The 26,715-nt window shown below is 53.2% G+C and overlaps 1 protein-coding gene across 1 annotated transcript in view; it reads left to right on the top strand.

Annotated features, from left to right (window-relative positions):
- The window catches only part of GPSM1 (G protein signaling modulator 1), a gene marked incomplete at both ends in the record, with an annotated part of 70,384 nt that overhangs the window by 42,636 nt on the left and 1,033 nt on the right, over positions 1–26,715 (top strand). The window contains 3 exons of the mRNA XM_080630623.1: positions 2,336–2,406; positions 5,906–6,085; positions 25,053–25,212. Of these exons, the coding sequence (XP_080486749.1) occupies positions 2,336–2,406; positions 5,906–6,085; positions 25,053–25,212 (411 nt within the window). The remainder of the gene's footprint in view (positions 1–2,335; positions 2,407–5,905; positions 6,086–25,052; positions 25,213–26,715) is intronic.

Below are 26,715 nucleotides of genomic sequence, written 5' to 3'. Positions count from 1 at the left end.
CTCACTTCCAGGTGCTGGTTTCACCTCTTGGGCATTGCTTTGAAACCCAAATGCAGCAGCTGATGGAGTGGTTGTAGGTGGCTTTTATTCCTGACCCACTTCACTGCTCCACACAGAAGACTCTAGGTTATTCTGCAGGAAGCCAAGAGCAGCTATAGCCATGTCCAGAATGTGCTGATGCCCACAGGGAGTGCAGGGGAGTGATGGAAGCTGGGTGTAGGGCTTGTGTCTCCCACTAAGCTGGTACAGGGCCTCTGTTTAAGAGCTCTTCGTCCTCTCAGCTGAAAACACGCATCACTGATGCCCCTGGGGGGTGTAATCTTGGGTGGCATTTAGGACATGGAAGGAGAGTCCTGTCTGGAGTGAAGCAGTGTCTCTGGCAGAGCAGTGGGTTGTGTCTGGCCACTGAGAGGGGTGCAGCTCTCCCCATCTTATGGTGGAAAGGGGCTTGGGCTTGATCATTTCAGCTGTCTTCATGGCTGAGTGCACTTCCAGGCTGTGGTAATGGATGTGTTCGGCTACCAAATAACCCAGACCTTTCATTGGTGTCTAACAGCATGAGCCTTTCCCAACCTGCTCCAAGAAGGTTCTTAAGATAGGTTCATAAGCATCAGATACCTTATACAAGATCTTAGTAAAAATAAGTGAAAACTGAAATAAGAATGGTAAAATGAAGAGTTCTGCGTGCTTCGTGGAGGGCAGCAAAGTCCTTTCTTCCTGCCTGCTCCAAAGGGATGCAGCCCCATGTCTGAACCCTTGCCAATGTCAACAGCAATCGCTGACCTTCTGGAATGAGATCCTGTTGTTAGTGCACTGCTGCCAAGTGAGCAACTGGCTTTGCCTTGTGGAAGGGGGAAGAGTTTGGAAGAAATGATGCTGCTTGTCGTTGTGTTTTCCTTGCTCTCTGCGTATTCACATCCGTGCCTGCTGTGGGCCTGATGTCGGTCCTGGTAATTGTTTTGCTGATCTGAGTCTTTATGGCTGCAAGAATAAATCACTTTAGGGGAGTGAGGGGCAGTGAAATGAACTTTAGGTCATTTATAGCTAAGATGTGATATATGTGCATGACCTTTAGTGAAGTCCCGGCTGATCTGGGCTTGTCTCATGTCTCATGAAGCTGAGCAAAGTTGAACTTTCTGAAGCAGCGGTGTCTGCTACCTGGTGGCTTTCCCATCTAATCCCCATGTTCTGCGTACAGACTCGACTTGGTTTCTGAATGCTGCGCTTTCTCTCTCATCAAGTTTGTCCAGTGAGCACTCGGTGGTCAGAACAGGGTCTATGGGTGCTGCTTAGCGTAAGCAGTGGTGCTGTCAGGTGGTGCTGGGAATGGGGGAATCTTTAGGTTTGGTGAGTTTGCTGTTGCAGGAACCACACAAAGCTCTGTGGTTTCCGTTCTCAGGGTGATGGGTTTCAATTCACATGCATTTGTTCACCCTCCCCCAGGGTTTCCCCTGAAGCTTGGAAGTTGTCATGGGACCTTGAAGTGACAGCTTTGGTTGCTGCCCTTGGGCATCGTGTGGTGCTCAGCTAAATGGAACCTTCCAGAAAGATCAGGGAAGGAGGGCAGGAGAGTGGAGGGGCAGAAGTGGTAAAGACATGGTGAAGACATCCTAGGAGCATTTTGTAAGCCCTGGCTGTTAGCGAGCAAGGCAGAAGGAGCTAGAAGCAGGTTGGAGGGAGACAGGGATGTAAAGGAGAGTTTAGAAAGCAGGGGTCCGAACTGAACTGGGTTTCAGCCACTCTGTTGCTGGAATGAAATCTCAAACAGCTGTCGTGAATGCTGCCAGATTCGGATTTCTCTGTCAGGTTCAGGGCAAGGTTTTGCTCCCCTTAAGTCTGAGCCTATGATAGGAAGTATTTGCCCCTTCACTTCCTTTTCTAGCCCTTGTGATTGTAGAGACAAGCTTAAAGCTGCATCCCAGATACATTCTTTAAGTTAGAAACATGAAGCAACAAAGGCACTAAAGTATTAAACTATGGCTTTGTTCTCATTTTGCTCCATGCCAGTCTCATGACTTTTGTGGTTTAGAGTGGGGTTTATAACTCCTGAATTCCAGAGGCCTTATTTGAGATCAGGGTTGCAGTGTGACCCCGCTACTGGTCTGATAGCACAAGCTTCCCACCGCCCTCACTGCTGCTGACTGTGCTATCATAGACCCAAAGCAATAGAGAAGCCCCCCACATGTGAGTCTCAAGGACAGCACAGCTGCAGCATCCCGTCCCTTTGCCTTTGTAGTTAACAGGAGCAGGGCGTTCTGCATTGAATTTTATCTGTGTGACATCAGTGCTGCCAGCGAGTGACACCCTCCTGATGCGAGAGTGCGTTGTTTTGCAGGAGCCAGGCCAAAGAGACTCCAAAGGAACATCATGGACAGCTTAGACCTCCTGAAGTTCTCTTCTGAAAAGGTAAGCAAAGATGTCTGGCCTCAAAGATGAAGTATCAGTAGGAATCTGTAATGGCTTGTTGACTGGCTTCATTTCCAGGGAAGTATGCAATTAGCAGATATCGTTGGAGTCAATGGGATTAGCCAAAGAGGGTTTCTAGAGAGCTTGGAGGAGAGGAACAGCTGGTCTGACTGAAAAGGCACTTAACTGAAAGCTGAAAAAGCCACTTCTGGGCTTTTTTGCAAACCCAGCCCTTCATTGAGAGGATAATTGTTAGCATTTTAGCCCCTTTAGTGGCTGGTGGCAAATCTCAGCGCCTTATTACCCCAGCAGAGTGCTGCACTGAGCACAGGCAGGGAAGGAGAGGGCAGAAGCAGGAGCTGGTGTTGCAGGAGGCAGAGGGGTTTGCTCCAAGGGGCTCTAAGGATTCCTCCTGCTCCGGTTCAGTGCAGGCAATGTCAGACCCACCAGCTCAGCGTTTGCTCAGTGTCCCCAGGGCAAAGGCTGTTTCCACAGTGGATGCTCTGAGCCTTTCCACCCACAGGGATTGATTGAACTTCTCAGGAAATCCTGAACAGGATCACTGCGTGTGCCCATTGCCAGGGGGCTTGCTCGTGCTCTTTCCCAGAGAAGGTGGCCAGGCAGGCAGCCGTGCTCTGCCTTTTGGGAATGGCTTTGGCATAAATAATGTTCCTTCATCCAGTGCTTTCCAGGCTCAGCTCTTCGAGTGTCCAGGGAGAGTTTCCCTCTTACAGGAGTGCCACAGAGAGAAAAAACTTGCCCAAGTTGCAGGAAGATGCAGTCAATGGGAAACAGCCTCAAGCTTGCAAACCCATTTAAGTGCCTAAACCTCCCAGTAAGCACTGGGAGAGCCAGACAAAAGCTCCTCCCTGAATTAACTCCTTTTGGGAGCTAAATGCTAAACATATTTATATGTTTTTACTAATTCTCCCAACTGCCCACTGGCTATTTTGGCTCTGACCTGCTTTAACCCATTGACTCCAGCTCCAGGGTGCTGATAGTGGCAGGGACAGTGATATCTGGTGCCAGGGAGACATTTGACTATGTATCCTCATTGCAGCAGCACGACCCGAGGACTGGCAGGGAGAGTTTTGCTGATGTGTGATTTGCTGTTAATGCTGTTGGTTTCCTGCTCTTTGCTGTAAAAGCTGAAGCTCGTTCAGTAGTTCAGGCAGGGTTATGGGATTTCAGGGTTTTCACAGGGAGGATGGAGTAAATGGGGCTCTGGGTACTCTGGAGTCAGACATGAGTATTCCTCTTCCCCCTCCAGTGGTCCTGTAGGGTGTGTGCAGGTTCACCTCTCCTTGCAAAAGTGCTTTGGTTGCAATTCCACTTTCTCGGTTCCACTGCAGCTCCCAGGAAGGGTGATTGCAGTCATGCGAGAGGGCGGTTGGCTTCAAGCTTGGGATGGTGAGGAATCAGTCAGCGGAGTTAACTGTGACCAACCCAGCACCCTCTCCTTATCGTCTCACCCTTTGCCCATTGTCTGTGCCAGAGACAGCCTTCAGAGCCCTCAGGGAATCCCATAACCACTCAGGGCAGGAACCCTTGTCCAATGCCCCTGCACAGAGCAGTGTCTGGGCAGTGTGTCTCCAGAAGCACCCACATCTGTTCTGACTGCCACAGCAGACAGCAGGACCGCTGCTTCTCTGATCATCCTTCTGCAACCTGTGCCTTATTCCTTGTTTTGAGCATCTCTGGTTTTAGCTCGCAGCCATTGGTTCTTGTTTATTCCTCTCTCTACGAGACTAAAAATCTCTTCATCACATGCTGGCTTTTACCCTGAAGGTTCTTACTTGCTGTAATTGAGTCATCTATTCTTTTTGTCAAGAACTAAGTGGTTTGAGGCTCTAACTAAGGCAGTAAGGGCATTGGAAAGCAGTTTCTTTCCAGGTCTGAAATCCACTTCTGTAGTTGCTTTTCAAAATGCTGATGCTAGCCTGGCTGCAGTTGGTCCCATCAATAGCAGTCAGGGGAATGAATCTCTCCTTACTCCTTCTTGATATTCCTGTTTGTATTGCAAGGAATGGAAAAGCCATTTGGCTACAGCATCTCGGTGTGCTGGTGATGTGCTGTGACTTCAGACCCTGTTCAGTATTGCTGGCTTTTTGGTCTGTGTGCTCTTAAATCCCAGCCCCATGGGCCCTTGGGTTATCTCCTGGGCTTCTTTCTCCTGTCTGTAGCTGCTGCAGTGAGGACACCCTGGGGCATCCCCTCTGTGCTTTATGTATGATAACAGAGTGGTTTGCAGCCTGGAAGCATTGAAGCCCAGAGCATCAAGCAGGTTTAGGCACTCAGTTTCCACCAGTTAGGTGTAAAGTGGCTCATGCCTTTAGTAAGTGTCTTTGGAGCTAAATGCTGAATATCCCTGGTGCTTCTGTAGCAGGGCCTCATCTGCATGACAGCAGTAATGAGGCTGTTATGATAATACAGGCAGGGCCATTAAACTTGAGTCTTTTGACAGAGAAGGGATAGAGTTGTGCATGTCTTATGGGAAGGGAGTGAAAATGGGAGAGCCAGGCACGGGGCTAGGGCCTCGAAAAGCTACGTGAGGGGCTGCAGCGAGAAGGGACAAACACTTCAAGAGACATGTAGCCTCTGCCATCTCACTTTCCTCATGCATTATACAGGGGTGATCATCCTGTGTTTCATGTCTATGGGAGCACTGAGCACAAGCATTTCAGAGAGCAAAGGAGGACAGCAGCGAGAGAACAGGGGATGGCTTGTAACTGTCTGCTGCAGTTAGTCATGTTAGCCTGCAGCCCCCACATGCTTCTGGTAGCATGAGAAAAGAGCAAAATGGGACTCCAACCATTCATGTTAATCCGCCTTTTAGGAAGCTGTTGGGTAAGGGCCCTACTTGCTGAAAACAGTGGGAGACACTGAGGCAGACAACGCTCTGTCTGTGCTGGGAGCCAGCTCCTAGAGATGGGAAATGCTGTGGAGCATCCAGAAAAGCTGTGTTCCCTGGGGCATGGTTGGGTTATCCATGGTTTGGTGTAGGCTGCTGCATGGCTGGGTGCTGGCAAGAAGTGAAGATACAGCAAGTGAAGGGACTTTGTGCCAAGGGCTTGGTATCCTGGGCAAGGTGAGCTTGCCGCTGCTTAGAAGAGGGTTTTGAGTGTCGTTGCCAGAAATCACTAGCAGCAGTGACTGCTTATGGAGCTTTCATCCATCATCCCCCATGCCCATAAATAAACCAGCCATGCTTCTACCTGCATACCTGGGGTTTTAAGAGGATGCTACTTCTCCTTGTGGAGAAGCTGACTACTGTGTGTTGCTTGGGTGATGCTTCCTCTCCACTCATTAAAACCATGTGCTGTAGAGATAGGCAAAATGTCCTCACTCAACCCCGCTCATGATGAGTGGCAGCTCACACCACCTGAACTCCACATTAGCTTCTTGCTTCTGCCTCCTATTCTGTGGATACTTGCCAACAGATCTCCACATAAACCAGGGCCAGGCAATTTGTGCAATGACTGTTTCTTGCTTTCCCAAGGACCAGAATGGGGACAGCCATCATGTGGGAGACCTGAAGATCTCAGGAAAAGAGTTCTTGTCATTGCCTGCGAGGTCAAAGAAATACCGGGAGCACCACTCCAGCTCAGAGGGGAAGCCCCGGGGGTCAAGTACATCACCACTGGATGCCAGCGAAGTCCGAGTCCAGGTCTCTCAGTCGGTAGGAAGATGATGCTTTTCCTCCAGTATTGATCTGGGAGTTTCTTATAGTGTGTTTGTTCTTAACCTCGTTTCTAACCTGCTCTGGGGGTAATGGTGTGGCTGGAAAACAGAGCCTGCATCTGGCTCTGCTGGTGACTGTTGGGCAGCTGTAGACATATTCTGCCTTTTTGAGCCTCCATCGTGAGCTGGTTTATGAGAGCTTGATATTTAATGGTGGTATTTGTAATCTTCTCTTGAGGGATGGGAGTCTAGACCTGAGCTTTCCTGAGCATGGGACTGCCAGGATGTGATGGCTCCAATCCCAAAAGAACACAGCAATTGGGATCCCTTGCTTTGTGGAGCCTGACTTGATCAGCCTCCTGGGGTCCATGAGGGGCGGGCTTGTTGCTTTCAAGAAACAGAACCCTTTTTGGTTTTTTTGATGAGGAACCAAAAATGCTGCTTGCCATTGCCAAATCTGGGACCTTAGGAACTGTTCTCTCTTGTGTCCTGATCACATTGATGGTCTCCAGAGTGGCAATGGGCAGAGTGGGCTCTTTGAATTCATCGATCATTAGATGATGGAAATCATTGTCTAGGAGCTTCTCTTTGGAAGCAAATTAGGTGGAGCGTGCTTCCTGAAGAGCAGGAGCTGGCCCCAGTGTCAGTGTTTTGTGGGTTACTGGCATGCAGCAAATCCTGTGCTGGTGTTGAAGAGCTCTGACTCAGTCTGTGCTTGGCTCCTCTGAAGGTGGTGGGGATCCATGTCCTGGAAAGCTCTCCATGGGTCTTTTTGATGTCTTTAGCTCTTTGTTAGGCTGCTATCTTCTGGTTGTGTTGATGTTTATGTTGTGACACACAAATACAATGTGCTGGGGAGGGTTCCTGCAGCTGTGTTGGTTTTGTTCTCAGTCCTGGAGACGGGGATCGCACCCACAAAGGATGGCGTGTGTCTGGCTCATGGGAGGGGATTTTGAGACATCAGAGTGTGGTGATCTCAAGTGAGAAGACCCAAGTCCTCAGCTTGGCGTTGCCAGGAGATATGGAGCATAACAACAAAGATTTAATGATTGCATGGGTGCTTGAGGGTACTTGGGCTCTTGCTTTATCCTGAGACTGTAACAGTATCACAGTGCTGTGCTCATGCAGAGACTCCGGATGGAATAAATCCAAGCCAGGAAAGAGAGGCCTATTTTTTCCTGGCATTTAAGAAAAGCAAAATAAACTATTTTCATGCTGGGTAAGAAAGGGTCTGAGCTGCAGAGCTTGAGATGAAGCCTGTCTGTGGAGTGGGGATGCTTCAAGCACTCAGTCCTTTGTTCCTGGTCTGAGGATCACAGAGCGAACATATCCGGCTGTACCTGTGTACATGTGCGTATGTACACATCCCTTTCTGACCACAGGCACTCCTGATTTTCAGCTCTCCGGCCACTGGAGACAGGATCTTTACACCAGCTGGGTTTTTTTTAGACTTCTCTGAGTTCATTCTTCATTCCCAACAGTGCTTATGGAAATGGTCTAATAGGAAAAGCATTTCCTACTGCTCACCGGTGCAAACATGACCATTGAGAAGGAAAACAAAGCTCATCTGAGCCAGAAAGGAGACAGCAGCATGGGGGCATCCAAGGCAATAGAGAGGCAGGAAAAAAAACCTACTTCTGCCAAAAATAGCCTTGTATTTTTAACTCAGACGTTCAGCCAGGAGCCAAACAAAAGCCACACTCTGTCAAGAGCAAGGCAAAAAGCATTCCTCACGGTGTAGCTGTGAGCACATAGGCTGTGTCTGAGAAAAAGCCCCATGGGACTCTGCCAACCACCAGTGACCTTGTGAGAGTACACATGGGGTTTGGTGGATGTCCATGAAAGAGCAAGTGAAGACAGAGACACACAAACCCAGTGGCAGGAGATGCCTCTCAGACACCGGGGGTTGAGTGCTCCTGACTGATGGAACTGTGTGAGCAGGAGAGGGATGTGCTGCTCCTCCCCTCCTTCAGGGGATGGGTGACCACCCAGCAGGGACTCACAGGGTGCAGAGGGGTGGCTCAGGCTCTACCTGGCTCCTGCAGTCATCTGCTGTGCCTGGTTGTTCTCCTGAGGCCTTTTCTCTGTGTGCCCTGACTTTGCTCTGTGTGTGTGTTAGCTCCCCACTTGCTCTGGATTTGTGAGCTGAGCCCTGGGAGTCGGTGTTCAGTTCAGTTCCCAGGCACTCCTGGTGTACACAGGATTGGAACAGGGTGGAGTGAATTCAGCAGGATACACAGAGCAGCAGTGTGTGGAAAAAAGTGACATCTTCCTCCTTGCAGAGACTGAACGTCTCGGTTTATGCCCAAAAAGAATAGATCAATGCACTGTGCAGTGGCTGGGAGAGAAGGGTAACTGCCTGTCTTATGTCTTAAAGAATGCCCCTTATTTGGTATCTAATGGACCATTGTCCACATCCCATAAAAATGACAGTGACAAGTGGTTTATTGGGTTTTCTTCAGGCCAGTAGCTTCACAGAGGTACACAGCTTATGTACAGGGCTCGTGCTCTTTGTAGGTGAATGCTCAGGTGAATTCTGGTTTGTGTTGGTGCTCAGCTGGCAGTTGTGCCAGCCTGAGCTTGTAGCATAGGCCAGAACAGTAAAAGTCAACGTTGTCTTGCCAAAAGCAAAGCAGCCCATTGCCTTGAGTTCTGCTTTTGTCCCTGTCTGTTGAGGCTACCTGGGCTGTGCCAGTCTGTTGTAGGGGACTGTGGGTGCTGTAATTCCCATCCATGGGAAACTTTCAATCAAATATAGCAAACCCCACGTAGGATGGAGAGAAGCTTTCCCTGGTCAGGCTGTTGAGACCGGAATCCCCCCTGATCCCTCATTTTGTGAATGCTCAAAGCAAAAATCCTCTTTAACCCATCAGTAAACAGGGAGTCCTTAATTAGAGGTCAGATCTAGCGACTGATCAGGGATGCTTTTCTGTGATGCCACAGTAGCTGCTGTCCCACCAGAAGGTGTGACCTCAGACTGCACACATGGTGCTGTGCGCTCCTCTCCCACGGTCTTTTTGCAGGGGGAAACTGAGGCTGTGTGCAGGGATGCCCGGGAAAAAACCTCATCCCAGGACTCCCAGGCCCCAAGCCCAGTGTTGTAATCCCTGGATGAGTCCTGCTGCCAGCGCAGCCACCGACCTCCTTCCAGAGGGCCCTTGTGCAGCAGCAGGTCTCTGGCGCAGGGAGGTCCTGCGGGTGCGGTGCCTGAGTCAGAGCTCCCGGGTTCGCTGCCCATCTCTGCCTCTTGTTTACCTCCCTCTTCCCTGTCTGTGTGGTGGGGTAATGCTGCTTCCCTGCCTACCCTGGGGAGGTTACAGAGGCGTGATGATGGCTGTAAAGCTGTTTGAGCTGTGGATGGCAGGAGCTGTGGTGGTGTTATTAGCAGTGGTGGTGATGATGATGCTAATTACTGAGCTGCTGGGAAACTCCCCATGGGAGGAGGTGAGAGAGGGAAAAGGAGGTGAAGTGAGCTCGGGGATGGAGAGGAGCCTGACCCTGCTGGCAGCTCTGTTGGACCCTGGGAGAAGGGCTCAACCTGTTGGCAGAACCGTGGGGATGCTGGGATGGACGGGAGAAGCCATGGCCCAGCTGCTGCGTAAGGTAGGAAGCGTGCCAGGGCCTGTGGCAGGTCCCTCTGTGCGGTTTAGACATTCCCGCCGCTGCTGTGCAGGATACTGGTGTGGAACACAATGGAGAACCTATGCAGGAGGGCCAGAGCAACGGGCTTCCTTACCTCTCCCATGGCCCTTAAGTGGGGGAATTTCCCAGCCGTGGCTGGTGGTCACTGGGAAGAGAGGGACCAGCACAGCCTGGGTCTGAGAGATGGGAAAGGGCAGGGTCCTCCTCACCTTTGAGGTCAGGTCTGGAGCTCCCATGGGAATTCTCAGGGCTGTGAGTACCTGGTTCTCCACAGGCAGAACAAAGGTGGGTTTGGTCTGAGAGAAGCTGGTGTGGGTGTGAAGTGTTTGGTCACATTTTCTCTCTGTTGCAGCTGAGCCCTAAGCAAAAGTAGCTGCATCAGAGCTCAGTCCTTGTGCCTGTAGTTGTGGGTGGCCAGATCCCGGTGCTCCCTGGGACTCATGTACTGCACACCTTGAGTTTCCTCTCTTTTAAAAGGAACATCAAAGCAGAAGGTTTTGTACCACGTGAAGCTTGCAAACATCAAAGGCTTGCTCATAAATTTAACCTCTCTGCGCTGCTGGGGAGAAGGTCATAACGCTCCAGCCCTCGATTGACTTGGTAATTGTGTTTTAGAGGCTTACTAGAAGGATGGGATTTTCCTAACGCTTCAGATAGGTTGTGTTTCCCTCACCACCCCCTCAGAAAGAGCAACCATGGTGGAAAAAGGACAGGGTCCACAGAGGAAATGGGCTGTTTATTCCTGTGTGGTGAGGGGCTAGGGACCTGCCCCAATTCTGGCCCTGAGTTTAAGCTCAGCAGAGAGCTAAAGTCTCTAAGGTCAGTGGGACAGTGCATGTGCCAGCGTTCAAGGACTAAAGCAGTTTATCGCATCAAGATCCAAAAGCTGGAGCAAAACCATGGGAAGAGGTAAGGATCAAACCCAGTCCTCTCCTTTCCTTGGAGATCTGTGCTCTAGAAATGGTCCTGTTCATGTGGACTCTCCTCAGTGCATCAGCTTGAGGGAGTGCTTCCTCACTCTTCAAACCTGTCCTTAGCAAAGACCATTTATAGTCAAGAGAAAGAGGAGCAGTTTGATTGCAGTGATGACTTGCAGAGATGGATTGCTGGTGTATTTAGGCACTGAACAATTTGCAAACAAGCTGCATCGCCAAACACTCCCTAGGACAAATGTTTTTATAAGACCTTTTTTACGATTACAGTGAGAAACAACCATAAAAGAAGGGGAAATCGTGTAAATCACATTTCCCCACCCCAAAGGCAGGTTGCCAGAGCAATTCCAATGGGTTTCTCCCTCATGATGTACAAGGAGATTGTCAGCTCACGGTTGACCATCTGCCTGGCTCCGTCCTGGTGTCACTGGGCCAGGGAGCAGAGCTGGAGGGCAGCGTGGCAGAGCAGGCAGGGAGGTCCTGCCTGTCCCTGTTATATCCTATGTTGTCCAGGCAGTGCCCCCATCCATCCCCTGTGGCTTCACTGTGGACTGCAGAACTGGCTGGATGGATGCTGGGGTGTGAGGATAAACACAGCATCAGGGGCTTCCTCCCAGATGCTTGTGCTCTGGCCCCAGACCATCCTTCCCCTGGCTATCTTGTATTGGTTGAGAGAAGATGAAGCCAATACTTTCTTGCAGTCTCGCAGGAGCTTGAGCATTTTGGGGGTTGCAGCCTTTGCTGCTCTGTGTGGGCTCTGTGTGCATCTTCCCTCTCCTTTAAGATGAAGCAGCTTCTTTGTTTCATTGATGTGTAAACTACTGCAATGCAAGGGCAGTTCGATGCATGCCCTCCTGTATCCCACAGCCCCTGTGTTTTGGTTTGCTGCATGGGTGTAATTAGAGCATTATTGGTGGTCAGACTTTCTGTGTAAACGTGTTCAAAGAGCAGCGGAGAGAGAAAGAGAGAAGCTGGAGTCAGGCAGCGGGAAGGCAGCTGCTGCTAAATTTAAGCCTGTTCCTATGACACCTGGAGGCTGCTGTGCTGGTGTCAGTCCCGTTGGAGCTGAGCAGGTAAACACTGAGCTGTGGCTTGCTCTTGAATGCTTTATCTTCCTGTTAGGTTGTGGAACCTTCTGTAGTGCTTTGGGCCTGGGAGAGAGGCTGCACTGAGATATTTCCTAGCTCGAAGGCAGGATGAGCTGGAAAACTTTCTGGATGGCTTGAGTCTGAGAGGTACCAGGAGGCTATTCCAGGGATTTCGGGCTATTCGTAGAAGCAGTCAGTGATCTGGTTGCCTCCCCGGAGTCATCCTAATTTATCTGACCTTTCTTTCCATATGTCTGTATGAGTCTCTTCGTCAAGCTCTAGAGCCTTTCTTTTCCTTAACTCCTCTGACTCAGGTGGGCTGGTTGCACGGATGCTGCAGGAGCCAGCAGAGATTTTAGTGAATGCTCTCCCAAATCTAGATGTGCATAAGCAAAGCCAGAGCCGAGACCCCTGTGAACTTTGCAGTGCAGAGCCCTGACACACTTTGTTCCTTGCTGGGACTTTGGTGCTGGCATGGGAGGCAGGGAAATGAGCAGGTAGATAGAAAACCTCTGCAGAGTAACTGCACAGAGGTGGTGGGGGGAGGCAACTGCACTGCCTCTGCTGCGTTCATCACCTCAGAGGTAAATTATCAGTTTCTTCCTTAAATATTAACAGCTGCCAGGTAATGAATTCCCCCTCTCTGTTTTATAATGGCACTAAAATTGGGATTTGCCTTGGTTTTCTCTGTAATTATCCAATGAGAGCATGTGAGTGAGAGGGAGGCATGGCAGCACTGGGCCTGCTGCAGGCGAGCATCCAGCATCATGCCTGGGGGACTGAACCCAACGGGCAGCTCTGGTGTGCGAAGCGGGGGCTGCACAAGCGGTTACATGAGGCTTATGGTACCGTGATCCTTCATGAAGTTACCTTTTCCCATGCAGAGGAGCAGGTTTGGGAGGGAAGCTGGCATACACAGCTGGAGTAAAAGCCAGAATTACCTGCCAGGCTCCTCGGCATCCCACAGAGGAGAAGCTGGTCCTGGTGCGGTGTGGTTGGATTGGGAGGGAACGTGGGGCGGGAGCAGCATCCCCAGCAGGGAGCGGTGAGGCAGGAGCTGTCCTGGTCCTCCGGAGCGCTGGGGCCAGATGCTGAGCTTGTCTCTCTCTGGGCATCCCCTCCTCACCGTGGGTGGCAACTGCATTTGGACAGCTCTGTGACTTGAGGTTTAGTGAGAGACCAGCTGCCTTCAAAGGGCTGGGCTCTGCTGCTGAGAATCAGCCCGTGTTGTGCCAGTCCATGGCTCTGCCTTTGCCTGGCTTATCTGAGTGGCCAGAGGAGAATTCCTTAAAATCACCTCTGCAGGGTCCAGAACGGGAGTCCAGAGGCTCTGCCTTACGTGCCTGGGGTGAGATGCAGTCTGCTGCCTGGCTCTATTTAAGAAGCAGCTGTCATCTCTTCTACCCACAGCTTTTGTCCTGGGGGTGTCTCTGCTCAGAGCAATGGGCTTTTCAGCACCAAGGAGGCTCAGCTGATGCTAGCTGTGTTTTGGGAAGGTGACTGCTCTGCTGCGCAGCCCCTGCAGGTGCTGTGAACGGCTTTGACATTTCATAGCTCTGGTCTTAGAGCTGCCCTTGCAGTGTTCTGTTCATTTTACTCTGAACAGAAGCAAGGCAGAGCTATTGCTGCCTCTGTGCCTGTGTGTTAGCCCTAGGCCTTGTCCTCAATGAGGTGCTTCAGTACTCAAGGACCCAGAGATAAAGCTGAATTCCTTGTCTTCCTGTGTCTGCGATATTGTTGTCACTTGGACACCCTCATTCTCCTTTTTCCTCACCCCGCCTTTCCCTTTTTTTTCCCTTCTCCCAGACTGAGGTCAGGTTGTGAATCAAAGCTGTGGAAAGGAGATAGGAGGCAGGATTTAACACAAGCCTGTGCTTGTGCATCAACCACACAGAAAAGAGAACGTACTGGTTGCCCTGTGTGCAGGATGGCTGTCCAAGCCCTTGGCTTTGCACCACTTTCACCAAGGACCCCTATGGTCTGGATGCTTCTCAGATCCCTTGGGCTGGGATCAGGCGGATGTATGAAAGCAGGTCTGACACCCCATATTCTGCCTATATCTGGCTATGTGTGGAGGCCAGTTTTCAAGCTAGAAAACTGTAAGAAAGAGCCTCTTACCAGAGGAACCTCCTCTAGGAAGGTGATGAAAATGGAACTGATTGTCCAGGGTACCCCAGCATTGATGGGGGTTACAACAGCAGGTCTGCAGCCCCGCTAGTCCAGTGGTCCAGACTGGAGCTGACTAACCAAGCTGCTGAAATACAGTCTTTTTCCCTTGACTCACTGTAAGTGAGTTTTCAGTTATTGGTACTTTGAAGCTGTAATTGAGGTCTGCTTTCCTCCTTGCACAGCCTTTTCTCCCGGCAAATTGTCAGCCATCAAGTGGCATGAGACAGTAAAGGAGGTGTTACAATCACCATTTCCTAGAAACTGCCACTTTAAAGAGAACAATACTGCAAAGAGGGATGAATTGAAGTCAGACCTAGAGCAGTAAAACTCCAAGTGTTTGACTTCTCTCAAAATCTGGAACTCTTCATTCACTTCTGGGGTCTCTGCTGTGCCTGGGGCACTTTGTACATCCACAGTTCCGGCTTCTCACATTTAATAACTCACATACCAGGAGACCTTAAAAGAAATCCGTAGTCCTGGTTCTCTCTGGGTGTTAATCAGCTTAAATCACTGCTTAAATCACTGGCGCTATGATGATACCACATGACACAGGGGCCTTGACTGGGGGTTTGGTCTGCTTTTCTTGCAGGACTGTCTCTTGCTCAGACAAATGTGAGTGCAAGCAGCAGTGTGGCTGTGCCTGTCTTTCACCAGGGTACCAACAGTGACCTGAGCCCTTACCAGCACCAGGGGCTGAGGTCCCAGCTGTAGCTGGTGGGATCAGTAGAGATCAGGAGCATCTGATGGATGCAGCCTGTCTGTGTGTGGAATGAGGCTGGGAAGTGAGCATAGTCTGGCTGTGCTGAAGCCATGCTGTGCACTTATCTATTACTTGGTGGGTCTATGTAGATGATCTGTACCAGTAACTTGTGTTTCTCTTTATATGAGCGATATTTGAAAGCAGGGAAATGCACCTGGAAAACGTGTGTTGGCTTTCATTTAAGGGCAGACCTGAAGCGGTGCAGGAGCCTGTACAATCAGACCAGTTTTGTCTGTAGCTTATCTTTGATACTGGCTGTTACCAGCTGCTGGACAGGGCACTGGTTGTAGGGGTAGGGAAAAGGATGTGAATCCTTAAATGAAAGGGGCCTGAAACGAGGAAGGTTCAAGTGCTGTGTCTTGGAGCTCTCATGCTAAAAACTCTGCCCCTGTATGAGTGTGAATGCAGACTGGGGGATCTCTGAATTGGAGGCGCAGGCAGGACACAACCTGTGTTCATGTGGCCGTCGTGAGCCTCTGCTCACACCTCACCTTCAGCCTGCCTCCACGTTCCCCATTAGCAGTGCTATTTTTGAGCCTCCCAAGGCAATTAGCACCAATTAATCTAAAAAAGCCTAAATAATGGTTTTTCAGAGCCCCCGGCTCCTTTCTGTTCCCTGGGTGGCCCCAGAAGACTGCAGCCTGAAATGGGCAGAGCTGAGCCCAGCTCAGTGCTTCTTGCACTGGGACTGCTAGGGAAGCTTCCTGGGGAGATGTGCGGTTAGAGAATGGCCCTGAATGATCCCATGGATCCAACTTTTCCATCCTGGATTGTGGTGTCTGTGCCACAGAAAGAGTTGCAGTCCCCTGCAGCGCTTACTATGCCAGAGGAGGGGAGGAACCAGCTTCCCTCCAAAGAGTGAGACTGCTGAATGTGCTTGGGTGCAGGAGGTGCAATTCCCATGGGATTGCAAGGAAGTCCCTGGAGGACTTTTGCCTGTATCTAAAGCCATTCGCATCCTAATATTCTCTGGGCCCTGTCACATGGAGCAAATCAGCCTCCTCATCTTTGCCTTCCCCAACCAGGGTGTAGTTTCACCCTGCCCTTTGAAATAGCATGAACCAGGGCAAGAGCTGCTTTTTGCTGATAGGAGAAGCTGTTTCTGTCTTTGTGTGATTTCTGTCTCTCCTGTCCAAGCTCTTTGGAGAAGGGTTGTGTGTGACCATCGCTGAAACGGGAAACCCACGGGTACCAGCCCCAGGATCCTCCCTGCCCCTGGCAGGGCCAGGATTTCATGTTCTGTGGGGTGTATTGCATAACAGAGCCTTGATCTTGAGTGCGGCCTTCAGGCGTTACTGGAGTATGAGTAAATAATAATTAAGATTTGGGCGTTTGCTGCAGCGAAAGGGTGTTTATGTGAAGGTTAGAGTGTTATGGGTGCTAAGGAAGATGGGTGTGTGTGGATCTGATGAACTTCACCCCGTCGTTACCACCCCTGGTAAAGGTGCTGCATCTGCTCAGCTGCTTTTTAGAACAGTGCTGTGCTAAGAGCAAGTAGGTGTCTAAATAAAAGTATGTTTGAAGAAAGCAGCACAATTCTGGCAATCCAGAGACAAGCAGGCTTTTTTGCAGAGTGTTCTCTAAGCACATTGTCAGTGGGCTCCAATCTCAGCTGCACAGAGCGCAGTACACGGTGGGGAGGAGGGCAGATCTGCTGCAGGGGGAGCGTTGGATCACTTCCATTGCTGAAAAGGAGCATGTCCTTCACTGGCAGCGGGTTTATAGGCACCTGTCTCCTCCATCACCTCCTACTCCTCGGTAGGGCTGGAAGTTGAGAGGTGGTGGTGCGGTCTAGTGGATGTAGTAGGTGACTGGGAGTTGAGCACTACACATTAACCTTGGCTTCTGTGCTAATTAATCAAGAATATGGGTTATAGCCTTTAAAGCAATGGAGTTATTTCGGTTTAGCAAATTACTGCTGCTCAGCTGAGACTCAACAGCTGAGCGTGGTCCTACTTCCACCCCCCTCCAACTGCAGAGCACATCACTGTGACGAGTTTCAGCTCCAGCCTCGTGCTTTGCTGCTGGGCTGTATTGTAGTGCATGGCCAGGTACAGCAGCTCTGCAAGGGGAGCATCAGTCACGCTCGAGGAGCTCACTGCTTGCTGGCATCTGCCTATAACCTGAATAGTTTTGAGCAAGCAGTTCAGGTTCACTCCCACTTTTGGTATTTAAAGGATCTTGCAGGTTTTTCGATGGGCCAAATTGACCTCTAGAGCTGCCCATCTTCTCCCCTAGACTGGAGAGACTCCCCAGGAATGGTAATGCTTCAAATTTGTCTCCTTGGTTAGTAATTTAAGCTTCAAGGTGCTAGATCTAGCTCATGTGTTTCTATTAAATGGTGCCAGGGAAACCCAGCCTGGTGTGGTGAATGCTGTCAAAACCTAAGTGGAAAAGTTGCTACGTAAACTGCAGAGTATTGCTGGAGCTCTGAGGACTGTCTGAGTACGCTGACTAATATAGCACCTCCTAAAAAGACACCAGATGTAATCCCATGGCGTGGATGCCCTGGTCTCAGCAGAGAGGGCTGCCCACCTGAGCTGGGATTCCAGGGTAGATGTAGCTGGTGGAAAAACCTGGTATTAATGAGGTGGTTGCTCAAAGTAGCCAAATCCGAGCAGGGCAGCACCGGCACTGAGGCCCTGCGAGGAGCAGAGGTGTCAGGAACAGTGCAGACAGATACCTACATGGGAACACCACGCTCCTCCCAGAGCGAAATCAAACCTGATCCTGTCACCCGCTATCGATCCGAAGATGTGGATTGAAGCCAGTGTGGCAGTGGGGCATGTTCCCAGCAGGTCAGCAGTTACTGTATTAGGGAAAGAGGGAGCGTGGGTGAGTTATTTTGATTTTGTTTGAAACAATAAAGCCCAAGTTATTTGGAATCCTCACAACAGAGCCAGCTTTTAGCCCCAGCGTTTATAGGGACGAGTGGGCGAGTTGTTTAAAGGGAAAAAACTCTTTGAAAGCAGGCCAAGTGAGGGTGATAATCTCATCGTGGAAGGGAAGCGCGGGGCACCCGTCCTGTGTGCGAGCAGGGTGTGCATGGGCTGCACAGCACCGTGGCTGGGCAGGTCACGAAGCACACTGATGGCCACAGGGGTGCAGGCTCGCAGCTCACTGGTGTGAGTGCAGGGATCTGAAGCTGCAGGTGGTGTCTCTGTAGATCATGGATGTCTCATTCATTCTCCTTTGTTGCATCCTAAACCCAGATGCAAAACGTCATCTTCTCCTGCTGTTCCAAGCACCAACCTCCTGTGTGGGCTCTGCTGTTCTACCCTCTGTGTTTGTAAAATGTTCTGCATTTCACCCTCAATACCTGCCTCAGGTGTCCCCCTCTCACAGCTGTCCCAAGTCGACTCAGCTCTCCACATAGGGGGCACAGGCTCAGTTCTGGTTCATAGAATCCCAGGCTGGGTTGTGATGGAAGGACCTTAAAGCTCCTCCAGCTCCAACCCCTGCCACGGGCAGGGACCCCTTCCACTGGAGCAGCTTGCTCCAAGCCCCTGTGTCCAACCTGGCCTTGAACACTGCCAGGGATGGGGCAGCCACAGCTTCTCTGGGCACCCTGTGCCAGCGCCTCAGCACCCTCACAGGGAACAGCTTCTGCCTAAGAGCTCATCTCAGTCTCCCCTCTGGCAGGTTAAAGCCATTCCCCTTGGCCTGTCCCTACAGGCCCTTGTCCCAAGCCCCTCTCCAGGTTTCCTGCAGCCCCTTTAGGCACTGGAGCTGCTCTAAGGTTTCCCTTTAAGGAGCCTTCTCTTCTCCAGGCTGCACCAGCCCAGCTCTCAGCCTTCCTCCAAAGCAGAGATGCTTGAAAAGAACTAAATTGAAGTTTAGTATGTGAGCTCCCCAGGCAGCAGCTTAGTTTGAGGCCAATTCCCTTCCATAGCCTGTGGCACCAGAACAAAATAGGTGCAGAGTAATTGCCTTTTGCCTGCTCTGTCCTGATGCTCTGGGGGGCCCATCTTGCATTGCCCTGCAGCTCTGCCCATGTTTCATCAGCACAGGGTGTTTCACCGCTTGTTGCTCAGAGCTTGTTTGCCCTGAGCACAGCCTGACCCGCTCCCCATCAGCCAGATCAGCCTTGTGAGCACTGATGGATCCCCAGTTCCTGACTGTGGCTGCCCCAGCACGGCTGCTCTCCTTCTGGAGAGGTTTTATGCATCCGTGATGCCTTGCCCTTGTGTCCAGGACTGCTGGGAAGTCCAGTGAAGCTTTGAAGCCCCTCTGGGGGATAGGAGGGATTTAGAGGCTGAGACCAAGCCAGGAGTCCTGATCTCGGGCCCCACACAGGTTCTATGTTTCTATGGGACTCCTGGAAATAAACTGACTGGCATGGGAAGGCACAGGCAGTCCCCAAGAGCTGCATTGGTTCAGGGTAGGGAAATTTCCTACTTTTGCAATGAAATGTATGAGAATGAAGTGTAAGAGAACAGCGTGGACGGAGCAGAGAGTGCCGCGGGGCTGTGTCCCTGCTTTGCCACTGCCCTGCCGGGTGGCCTTTGGCTGCTGCTTTTCTTCCCAGTGACCCATTTCGTGTCAGAAACTCACACTTCACACAGGGGAGGTAGGAACAGCTCTTTGGCTGTTATGTAGTGTTTCCATCTTTCTGTGTTTAAAACCTTGTTGCAATTAGAAACTTCCCTCTGTTAAACAGAGGTATATTTGAATTAAGAGATGCTTATGGCTGAGCATCTTTGGCTTCTGCAATAGGACCCCAAAAAATCATGTATCTAATAATATGAGGAGCAGGAGGACTATCGGGAGTTAAAAATGGTCCTTTGGTGTTTTGGTGCTTTAAATCCGAGTGATCCTATTGTGTCTGTTTGTGCACAGGGCTTTTGCTGTGTGCTGCATGTGCCTGTAGAGCTGAATGTGTTTGCAGATGTAGTTAAGGAAAATTGATCCCGATCTATTTTTAAGGTGAAGTGTGTGTGGTGGGTAGGAGGTGAGGAGGTGGAAGGAAAGCTAAATATTCACGTAGCTCCGCTCTGTGTTTGAGAGCATCATCTAATACCGCCAGGCTCGTGGCAGCGAGGTGAGGGCGAGGAGCTGCGCTGGAGCCCACCCCTCGAGCAGGGGCACGGAGGGACCGGGAGGAGCCGGGCTGTCGCTTTAAGCTGCATCCCGCACCCAGCGGGGTCACTGGGGCTGGCGACGCTCCCCGCATGGCTGCGCGCTCCGCATAAATCCCAGCGCCGGCAGCCGAGCGGAGCCGGGCAGAGCCCGCGGCGCTCGCAGAGCAGCGGAGCGGCAGCTCCGGAGCATCCGAGCGGCAGCAGCGAATCGCCAGGCTCTGCCCTGCGAGCTGCGGGCATCCTGGCCCACGGACGGGTAAACGTGGAGCCCGGGGAGGAGCTGGCTGCTGGGTCGGTGAGTAAAACTCGGGTTTGTTTGTGTTTGCCTCCATCCTCTGCAATGAGAGCCGACACCGGCAGTACAAGGAGGAGGTAGAGAGACAGAGAGAGGTTTACTCAGGCCGGGGCTCGGGTATTGCCTGTGTGTGCTTGGGGGGAGGGGGGGTTAAGTTTTCAGTAGCTTCATTTTGAACTCGTATTATTGGTATTTTGTCAACTTTCTGGGGAGTGGATGCCAGCAGTGCACAGGCTCGGGGTCTGCTGCTGTCTTGTAGCACGGCGTGATGAGTGTGGATGGTGGTTCCCTGTGCCTGGCTGTGCTTCCTGGGGGAGGCTGGGGTGTCCAGCCCTGCCTTTTGGAGAGACCTAAGGATTAGCGCTGAGCAGGAAGCGCTGACCTTAGCAAAGACTGGACAAGCCTCAGGGCTTTGCTGACTGAAGGTGATGGTCTCATCAAGGAAGGGAGACTCCAGCTGAGGTGTTGATGGTCAGGGAGCGGGAGAGTCCCACTCCCGAACCCAGTGTTGGTGCTCCAGACATTTCACCTCCTGGTAAAACACGCTGCAGCTTTTGGCCAGGGATTTGCTTCCATTCCTCTCCTCCCAGCCCTGCTGTGCCTCCCGGGAGCCTCTCTGCAAACCTCCCCTCTGGTGCCTTTCCCAGGTGAAGCAGTGAGGTGGGGATGTCAGTTCAGTGCCTGATGCACCTGCGAGGTGAGGGCTTGGGGCTGTGGCTATGCTGGTGGTGCTGGTCCCTGCAGCAGGTTCCTCTGGGGTGAGGTATTGGGGTAAGACAGGGATAAAGAGCCACGTGCAGGGGACAAGCAGGGAGTGGAGCAGTCTGGGATGAAGCACTCCCAGCACTGGAAGCACCAGCACCACCACAGCCCCACTCCTGCCTGGTGGTTTTGATGTCAGCTGCCTTGAAAAGAGAGCAGGTGAGCAGTTGTGATGGGTCTGGTTTATCTAGGGAGAGGCAGATAAGGCGTGTAGATGTGTTGGAATGAATGTCTGCCAGCCTGGGCAGACAAGCACCTGCTAGAACAAGGGACGCTTTCCCCATGGTCGAGAGCTTGGTCCTGGAGACCTGGTCCTGTCCCAGCTCTGCCACTGTGGGATTTGCTCAAGTCACCTCATCTCCAGGTTGTCTCCTCCTGCAACAAGGTGAGGGAGGAGGAATCGTGGTGGACACGTTTAAATGTCCCTCCCTCTTGGAGGAGGGGAGGGTAAGGGCTGTTGTGTTATCTCTGAGCTTGCTGCTGCCCTCACCTTGTCCCTGACCCGCACACACACAATGGAGCAGGACTGCCTTGGAGCAGCAGCTCCTGAGCTGGATCTGCTGTACCAAACCCACCGGGGTCCATCACTGCAGGGCAGCGGGTCCTGCTCACAGGTAGGGCACTGCCATCCCCTCGGAAAGCTGGGCAAAGCTGGGGCAGAAGCCTTTGAGCTTGACAGCTCTTTGCTGCTGTATTGGGGCAGGAGGGAGAGGAGGGGGACCAAAGGCAGGCCAGTGCCTCACAGGGACACCAGCTGTGAGGGGGGAAGCTGATCTGTCAGAGGAGCAAGGCTTGGTCCTTTAGGTAGCTCCTGAGAGCATCTGCAGTTTGGTTTGGTGGGTGAAGCTCCCTTTGAAGGGGATGCTTCACCCATGCATGGTACATCAGGTGCTTTTGGTACACGGCAGTGGCAGGAACTGCTCGGGGATGCTCGTGGCTCTGCTGGTGCAGAAATCCTCTGCCGTGGTCCTTGGGAACCTCTGGAGCCCTGTCCCAGGGCAACCTGGGAGCGTGTTGCTGTGTGGCTGCGATCAGACGGGCTTTTGGTGGGCTCAGCAGTGACTGGGTGAGCCGCATCCCACCCCGGCTGATGCTGCTTCCCAGCTGCCCGGGCTGATTTTAAACCCGGGAGGGCAGCAGGAAGCTGTGGGAGAAGCCACCACTGCCAGAGCTGTTCATTGAGGGCATTTCTAACAGCAGGAGCTGGTGTGCAGTGGGGGAGCGCAGGCAGGGCCGGTGGTGGGTACGGGCTGCTTGGGTGCCAAAAGGAGACTGGGGACAGGGAGCTGGAGCAGTGCCACGGAGCAGAAAGCCCAGGCTGTGGTGCCAGTGGCATTGCCCTGCTCCACCAGAGACTGACTCTGTGTGCGTGGGGCTGGGCACGAGGATCCTCCTCATCTGCCTGCCAGGGAGCACAGGGCCCTTGGGACCTCAGGCATGGGAGCACCATGTGAGATCAGCATGGAAATAATTAGCACATCCTCTGCTGATCCTAGGATAGGGCTCAGGAGCAGGAATGTGTCAGAGGAGCTCTGCTCTGCAGAGACCCCGGCGGGCAGCAGTGTCCAGGGGTAGAAACCCTGTGGGGTTGTGGCTTCAGGTGTTAGGAGCTGGGGAATGGTTTATTTCTGGCAATGAGGCCTTCAGCTTTTGTTTAATGGTTTTCCTGAGTCCGAGTGAACGTGGCCCCCATCACCCCCTGCTTCTCGCTGCCTTCCCAACACCCCAGGTGTGTTTTTTACATCCCAAATCCATCCTGTCAGGTTAAGAAGTCTGCTCATCCACTGCAGTTAAATGTAGGCAAAAGCCTGGCTGCCTGTTTCAGGTGCACGAGTCCTGCTCCCAGAGTGCTCAGCCTTCCAGTGAGCCAGCAGTGTCCAGGTGGAAAACGGGATCGAGCTCTGATCCCCACATATGGGACCTCCTGGGACCTTGTCTGTCCCTGGCCTGCCTGCGGTCAGGGAGCAGGAGCAGCAGCTTCACACTTGTCCTTGCTGCACACAGGGAGAGGGGTGCGTGTGTCTGTGTGTGCAGCCAGAGCTGCCCCAGGGTGGTCCCTGCAAAGCCCCGGGTCCCTCTGCCCGGTGCAGACAGGGCTGTTTTGCCTCTTTGCCCACGGTGGAGGTCGGCTGAGCAGAGGCAAGTGACACAAATAGAGCAGTTGTGGTGCTAGAGGCAGAGGATGGGGGATGAGGCCAGGCAGCGGCACCAGCCCTGGGTGAGAAGTGGTCTCAGGGCTGCAAACCAAAGCAGCTGCTCAGGAGCCGTGCAGGGCTCTGGGTCCCGGGCCCATGGTGACCGGTGGCTGTGTCTGCGCTGTTGCTCAGCCCCGTTAGGGGATGCCCTGGCTCTCGGGAAGCCTCTGGACCGTCCTGGATGTGCCAAGCGCTGGGCAGGCACAGCTCGGCAGCAGATGGTGGGCTCCAGGGTGTGATTGCGCATCCATCTGCCCTCACAGCTCCTTCCTCGGGGCTAGGAACAGACTGCGAGTGGAGGGAGCCGAGTGCCCCGTGCCTGTCACATCAGGGCATTTTAATTAGAGAGGGGCAGGCCTGGGGCACGCTTTGGCTGCAGGAGCAGCACCCGTGTCCCGGGCTGCCCCAACGCCGGCCCCGAGGCACCAACCTGCTGCTCCCATGGGTGCTGCGGTGCCGGGAGGCACCGGGAGCGCAGCAGCCCCCCCCCACCCCGCCCGGCTCAGAGCATCCTGCCCTCTCCCAGGCAGGTTCCAAGCAAGGATCCTGGCGCGTGGAATCGCCGCATCCCGGTGGGATGTGCCCGGGACAGCGTGGTCTGTGCCGGGGGGGAAGCCCTGAGCCGGGGGCTCTGACCGAGGCGGCTGCTCCGTGCAGGGCAGAACTTCCCCATGGACCAGGGGCTGCTCTGGGTTTACCCCGTGTGGTGCGGGGAAGCTGGGGGGAGGCTCGGTGTGAATGAGCCGCTTCCTCCGCCAGCCTGGAATGTGGGTCACGGAGCTGGGGTAGGCGCGGTGCATCCTCGGTTCAAGCTCAGGCAGGCTTTGGTTTCCAAGGCACAGCTGTTGGTGGTTCAGAGGGTCGGAGCAGCCGCTTCAGCAGCAGCTCGGCACAGGGGGAGAGGTGAGAGGGGCTTTTCCCTTCCCTGATCAGCTCCCACATTGCTCGTGTTCCTCTCTGGCCCACTGCTAATTTTGACGCTGCCCTAAATAGAAGCTGAGTGCATCTCATCTGCTTCGCTTTGCATACAGGAAAACTGTTTTCCTTCATTTACTGAATCCAACTTGTGGCTTTAACCCGCTCAGCTCGGGTCTCTCCCCACTGCAGACCTCCCTTGAGGGCTTCTGTGGGGCTCTGCCCCAGTGCAGAGCTCTTTGCTGGGGATGGCACCAGCACCATTCCTGGGGGGGTTGGGAGGGCTGCAGTGGAGCTGGGCAAGGGGCTTCAAATCCTGAACAGCCAAGGAGATCCCTGCTGAGAGGTCTGGTGCTCGGGGCCAGCTCTCCCTGTGCTCTCCTTTGGGATGTGCTGCTCCTCGGGACAGACCCAGAGCCACTTCCTAGACTGGCCTCCCCCAGCCCTACGCTGCAATAGAGCTGAGCACAGGCAGACCCGCTTGTAGGAGGTTCTGGTTGGTTGCTATTGGGGTATCTTCTCCAGCACACGGTGGGAGCAGCTCAGCACACAGGGACTCATCCTGAGCCCGGTGGGTGCCCTCTTATCACTGTTGATTTTATATCCTGTTTGGAGTGGCTCCTTGGGAAGATCCGCTCTTCCGGCTGCACCCTGGGATCGCTCTCCCAGTGCGTGGCTGGACACAACACGGCACTTCCCAAAGGCTCCTGAGCCCTTCTGCAGCACGATGTAAATAAATCCCTGCCAGGCACAAGGTGCTGAGCTGGGGCTCTGTGCAGGAGCTCTTCCCAAAAACCCGTGAGCTTGCGGCTGTCAGGGGCTGCGGACCCAGAGCACCAAGAGGAAGCGCTGCGGGTGCAGTGGCCTGGAGAGGTTAAATTGAGGTGGCCCTGTAGGAGGCTGGAGCTGGGTTGTGCACAGTGAGGAAAAGGGAGAGCTTGTTCCGGAGCCAGGACAAAGGCACCGAGCAGCCGCGGCCCCGGCGGGCTCCAGGCTTGGCCAGCGTGGGCCCGGCCAGGAGCCACCTCGGAACAGAGCCGGAGCGGGGCTGGCGCCAGACGGAGCCATTGGGCCCCGGGAGCTGTCGGGGCTGTTCTGACCCTCTGCTCCTTTGCTGCCTTCCCAGAAAATCCACCGGAGCCCTTCCGAGGAGGAATGCTTCTTTGACCTGTTGAGCAAGTTCCAGAGCAACCGGATGGACGACCAGCGCTGCCCGCTGGAGGAATGCCCATCGGAGGCTGCAGAGGCAGCGGCCACACCGGTCCCTGCCCTGGGAGAGCGGATCTGTAAGTACCATACATTTGCTATGGGAGTGATGCTGCTCCCGTGGCCTGGCCCAGCCGCTGTGGTTTCACTGGGAATCTTGTGATGTTTTTCCCCAAGCCTCAGCTCTGAACTGAGCAGCCCTTTGGCAATCTCCATCGTTATTTAAGGAAGGAAGAAACATTCTTATGTTAATGGTTGCTGAGGGAAAGGCTGGAGAATGCGAGCTGAGGCTTGGAGAGTAAGAGGTGCAAAATACACTTGGATTTCCTCAGTATGGACCTTTAGAGGGTCTCGCCTTCGGAACACAGCGAGGCTGGCACAAGGACCTGGGCCTCTGCCAGCATCTCCAGGAGGAAGGTGCTGATGGTCAGTGCTGAGGGATCCTTGTAAGAGCCCGGGGAGCTGGGGCCCACAGGGCTGGCGCGGGCTTCCCCACTCAGCTTCAAGGGCTGCCAGGTTTCCTCGTAGGGTTGCCATGGAGGAAAACTCCTGGATTTTGTGATGGGTGCTCTGTGAGAACAGAGAGGCCAGAGCGATGCCCGCTCCCCATAGGAGGGCAGTGTCTGGCAAATGGATGGGACAAGAAAGGTGGCTCCGGGCTGGGTCTGCGCTTCGGGTTCGTGTCTTTTTTACAATGCGGTGTTGAGGACCTTTGTTTAAACAGAAAACAGTTCAAACGTGCGGGTCACGCTCGGTCTCCCCCACACAGGCTCAAACCCCTCATTGGAGCCGGTGGATTCAGTGTTCAGCTTCATAATGAACACTGAGTACAGACAGGAGAGGAGACCCCGACATCCCTCGAGTGCAGCAGGACCCGCGGCCAGAGGCTGCTCTGAGGAGCGGTGCTGAGCAGGGGCTGGGCGGCAGCGAGGGGCAGGTTGGGCTGCGAGGGGAGAAGGGTTTTGTCCCCTAAAAGGAGGGTGTAAATGAGCAGCGCGTTTCTGCAGCCATTTCTGAGACGGGAGCGCGTTTGGAGGCGGGAGCCGGGCACTTCAGGGGGCTGAGTTTGAAACGTGGAGCTGTCCACAGAACATACAAGCAGGCACAGGTTGTGTTCAGCTCTGGTTTGGTCTCGGCCTTTTGGACGCATTGCGAGGCTTCTGTGTGAGCTGAAGGGGAAGAAACTCGTCTTTGGGTCAGTGCTGAGGTTTTTATGCGTTGCTGGGCTCTGGAAAGATCCTGTTGTGCCGGGAGCCCGGGAGCACGCTCTGCTCGTGGGCTCTGTGCTCACTGGGACAGGGCTCTCACAGTTCTGTGCTTGCCTCCGTCCCGAGCACAGGGGCTGTTTGGGAGCTGCCAGGAGCCAACAGGCTCCTTCCATTGAGCGCTGCCCAAGAGGCATTCCCAGGACTCGCTTTGCCCAGGTCCCGGCCCAGATTCTGTGCTCTGTTTGAAGCCCTCCCTTTGTCACTGCCCCATGCGAGCCCCTGGTGCTTGTGAAGAGCCCCCCTAGTGCTCACCCTTTGTGTGGGGCGGCTCTGGGGCTGTAGCCCAAGGGAAAGGGAGCACATGGTTGCAGGATG

The sequence above is a fragment of the Psittacula echo genome (genome assembly GCF_963264785.1).
Source record: "Psittacula echo genome assembly, chromosome: 16".
Taxonomy (NCBI): domain Eukaryota; kingdom Metazoa; phylum Chordata; class Aves; order Psittaciformes; family Psittacidae; genus Psittacula; species Psittacula echo.
Note: the sequence above shows the minus strand (reverse complement) of the source record. Positions and strands in the feature narration are given on the sequence as shown.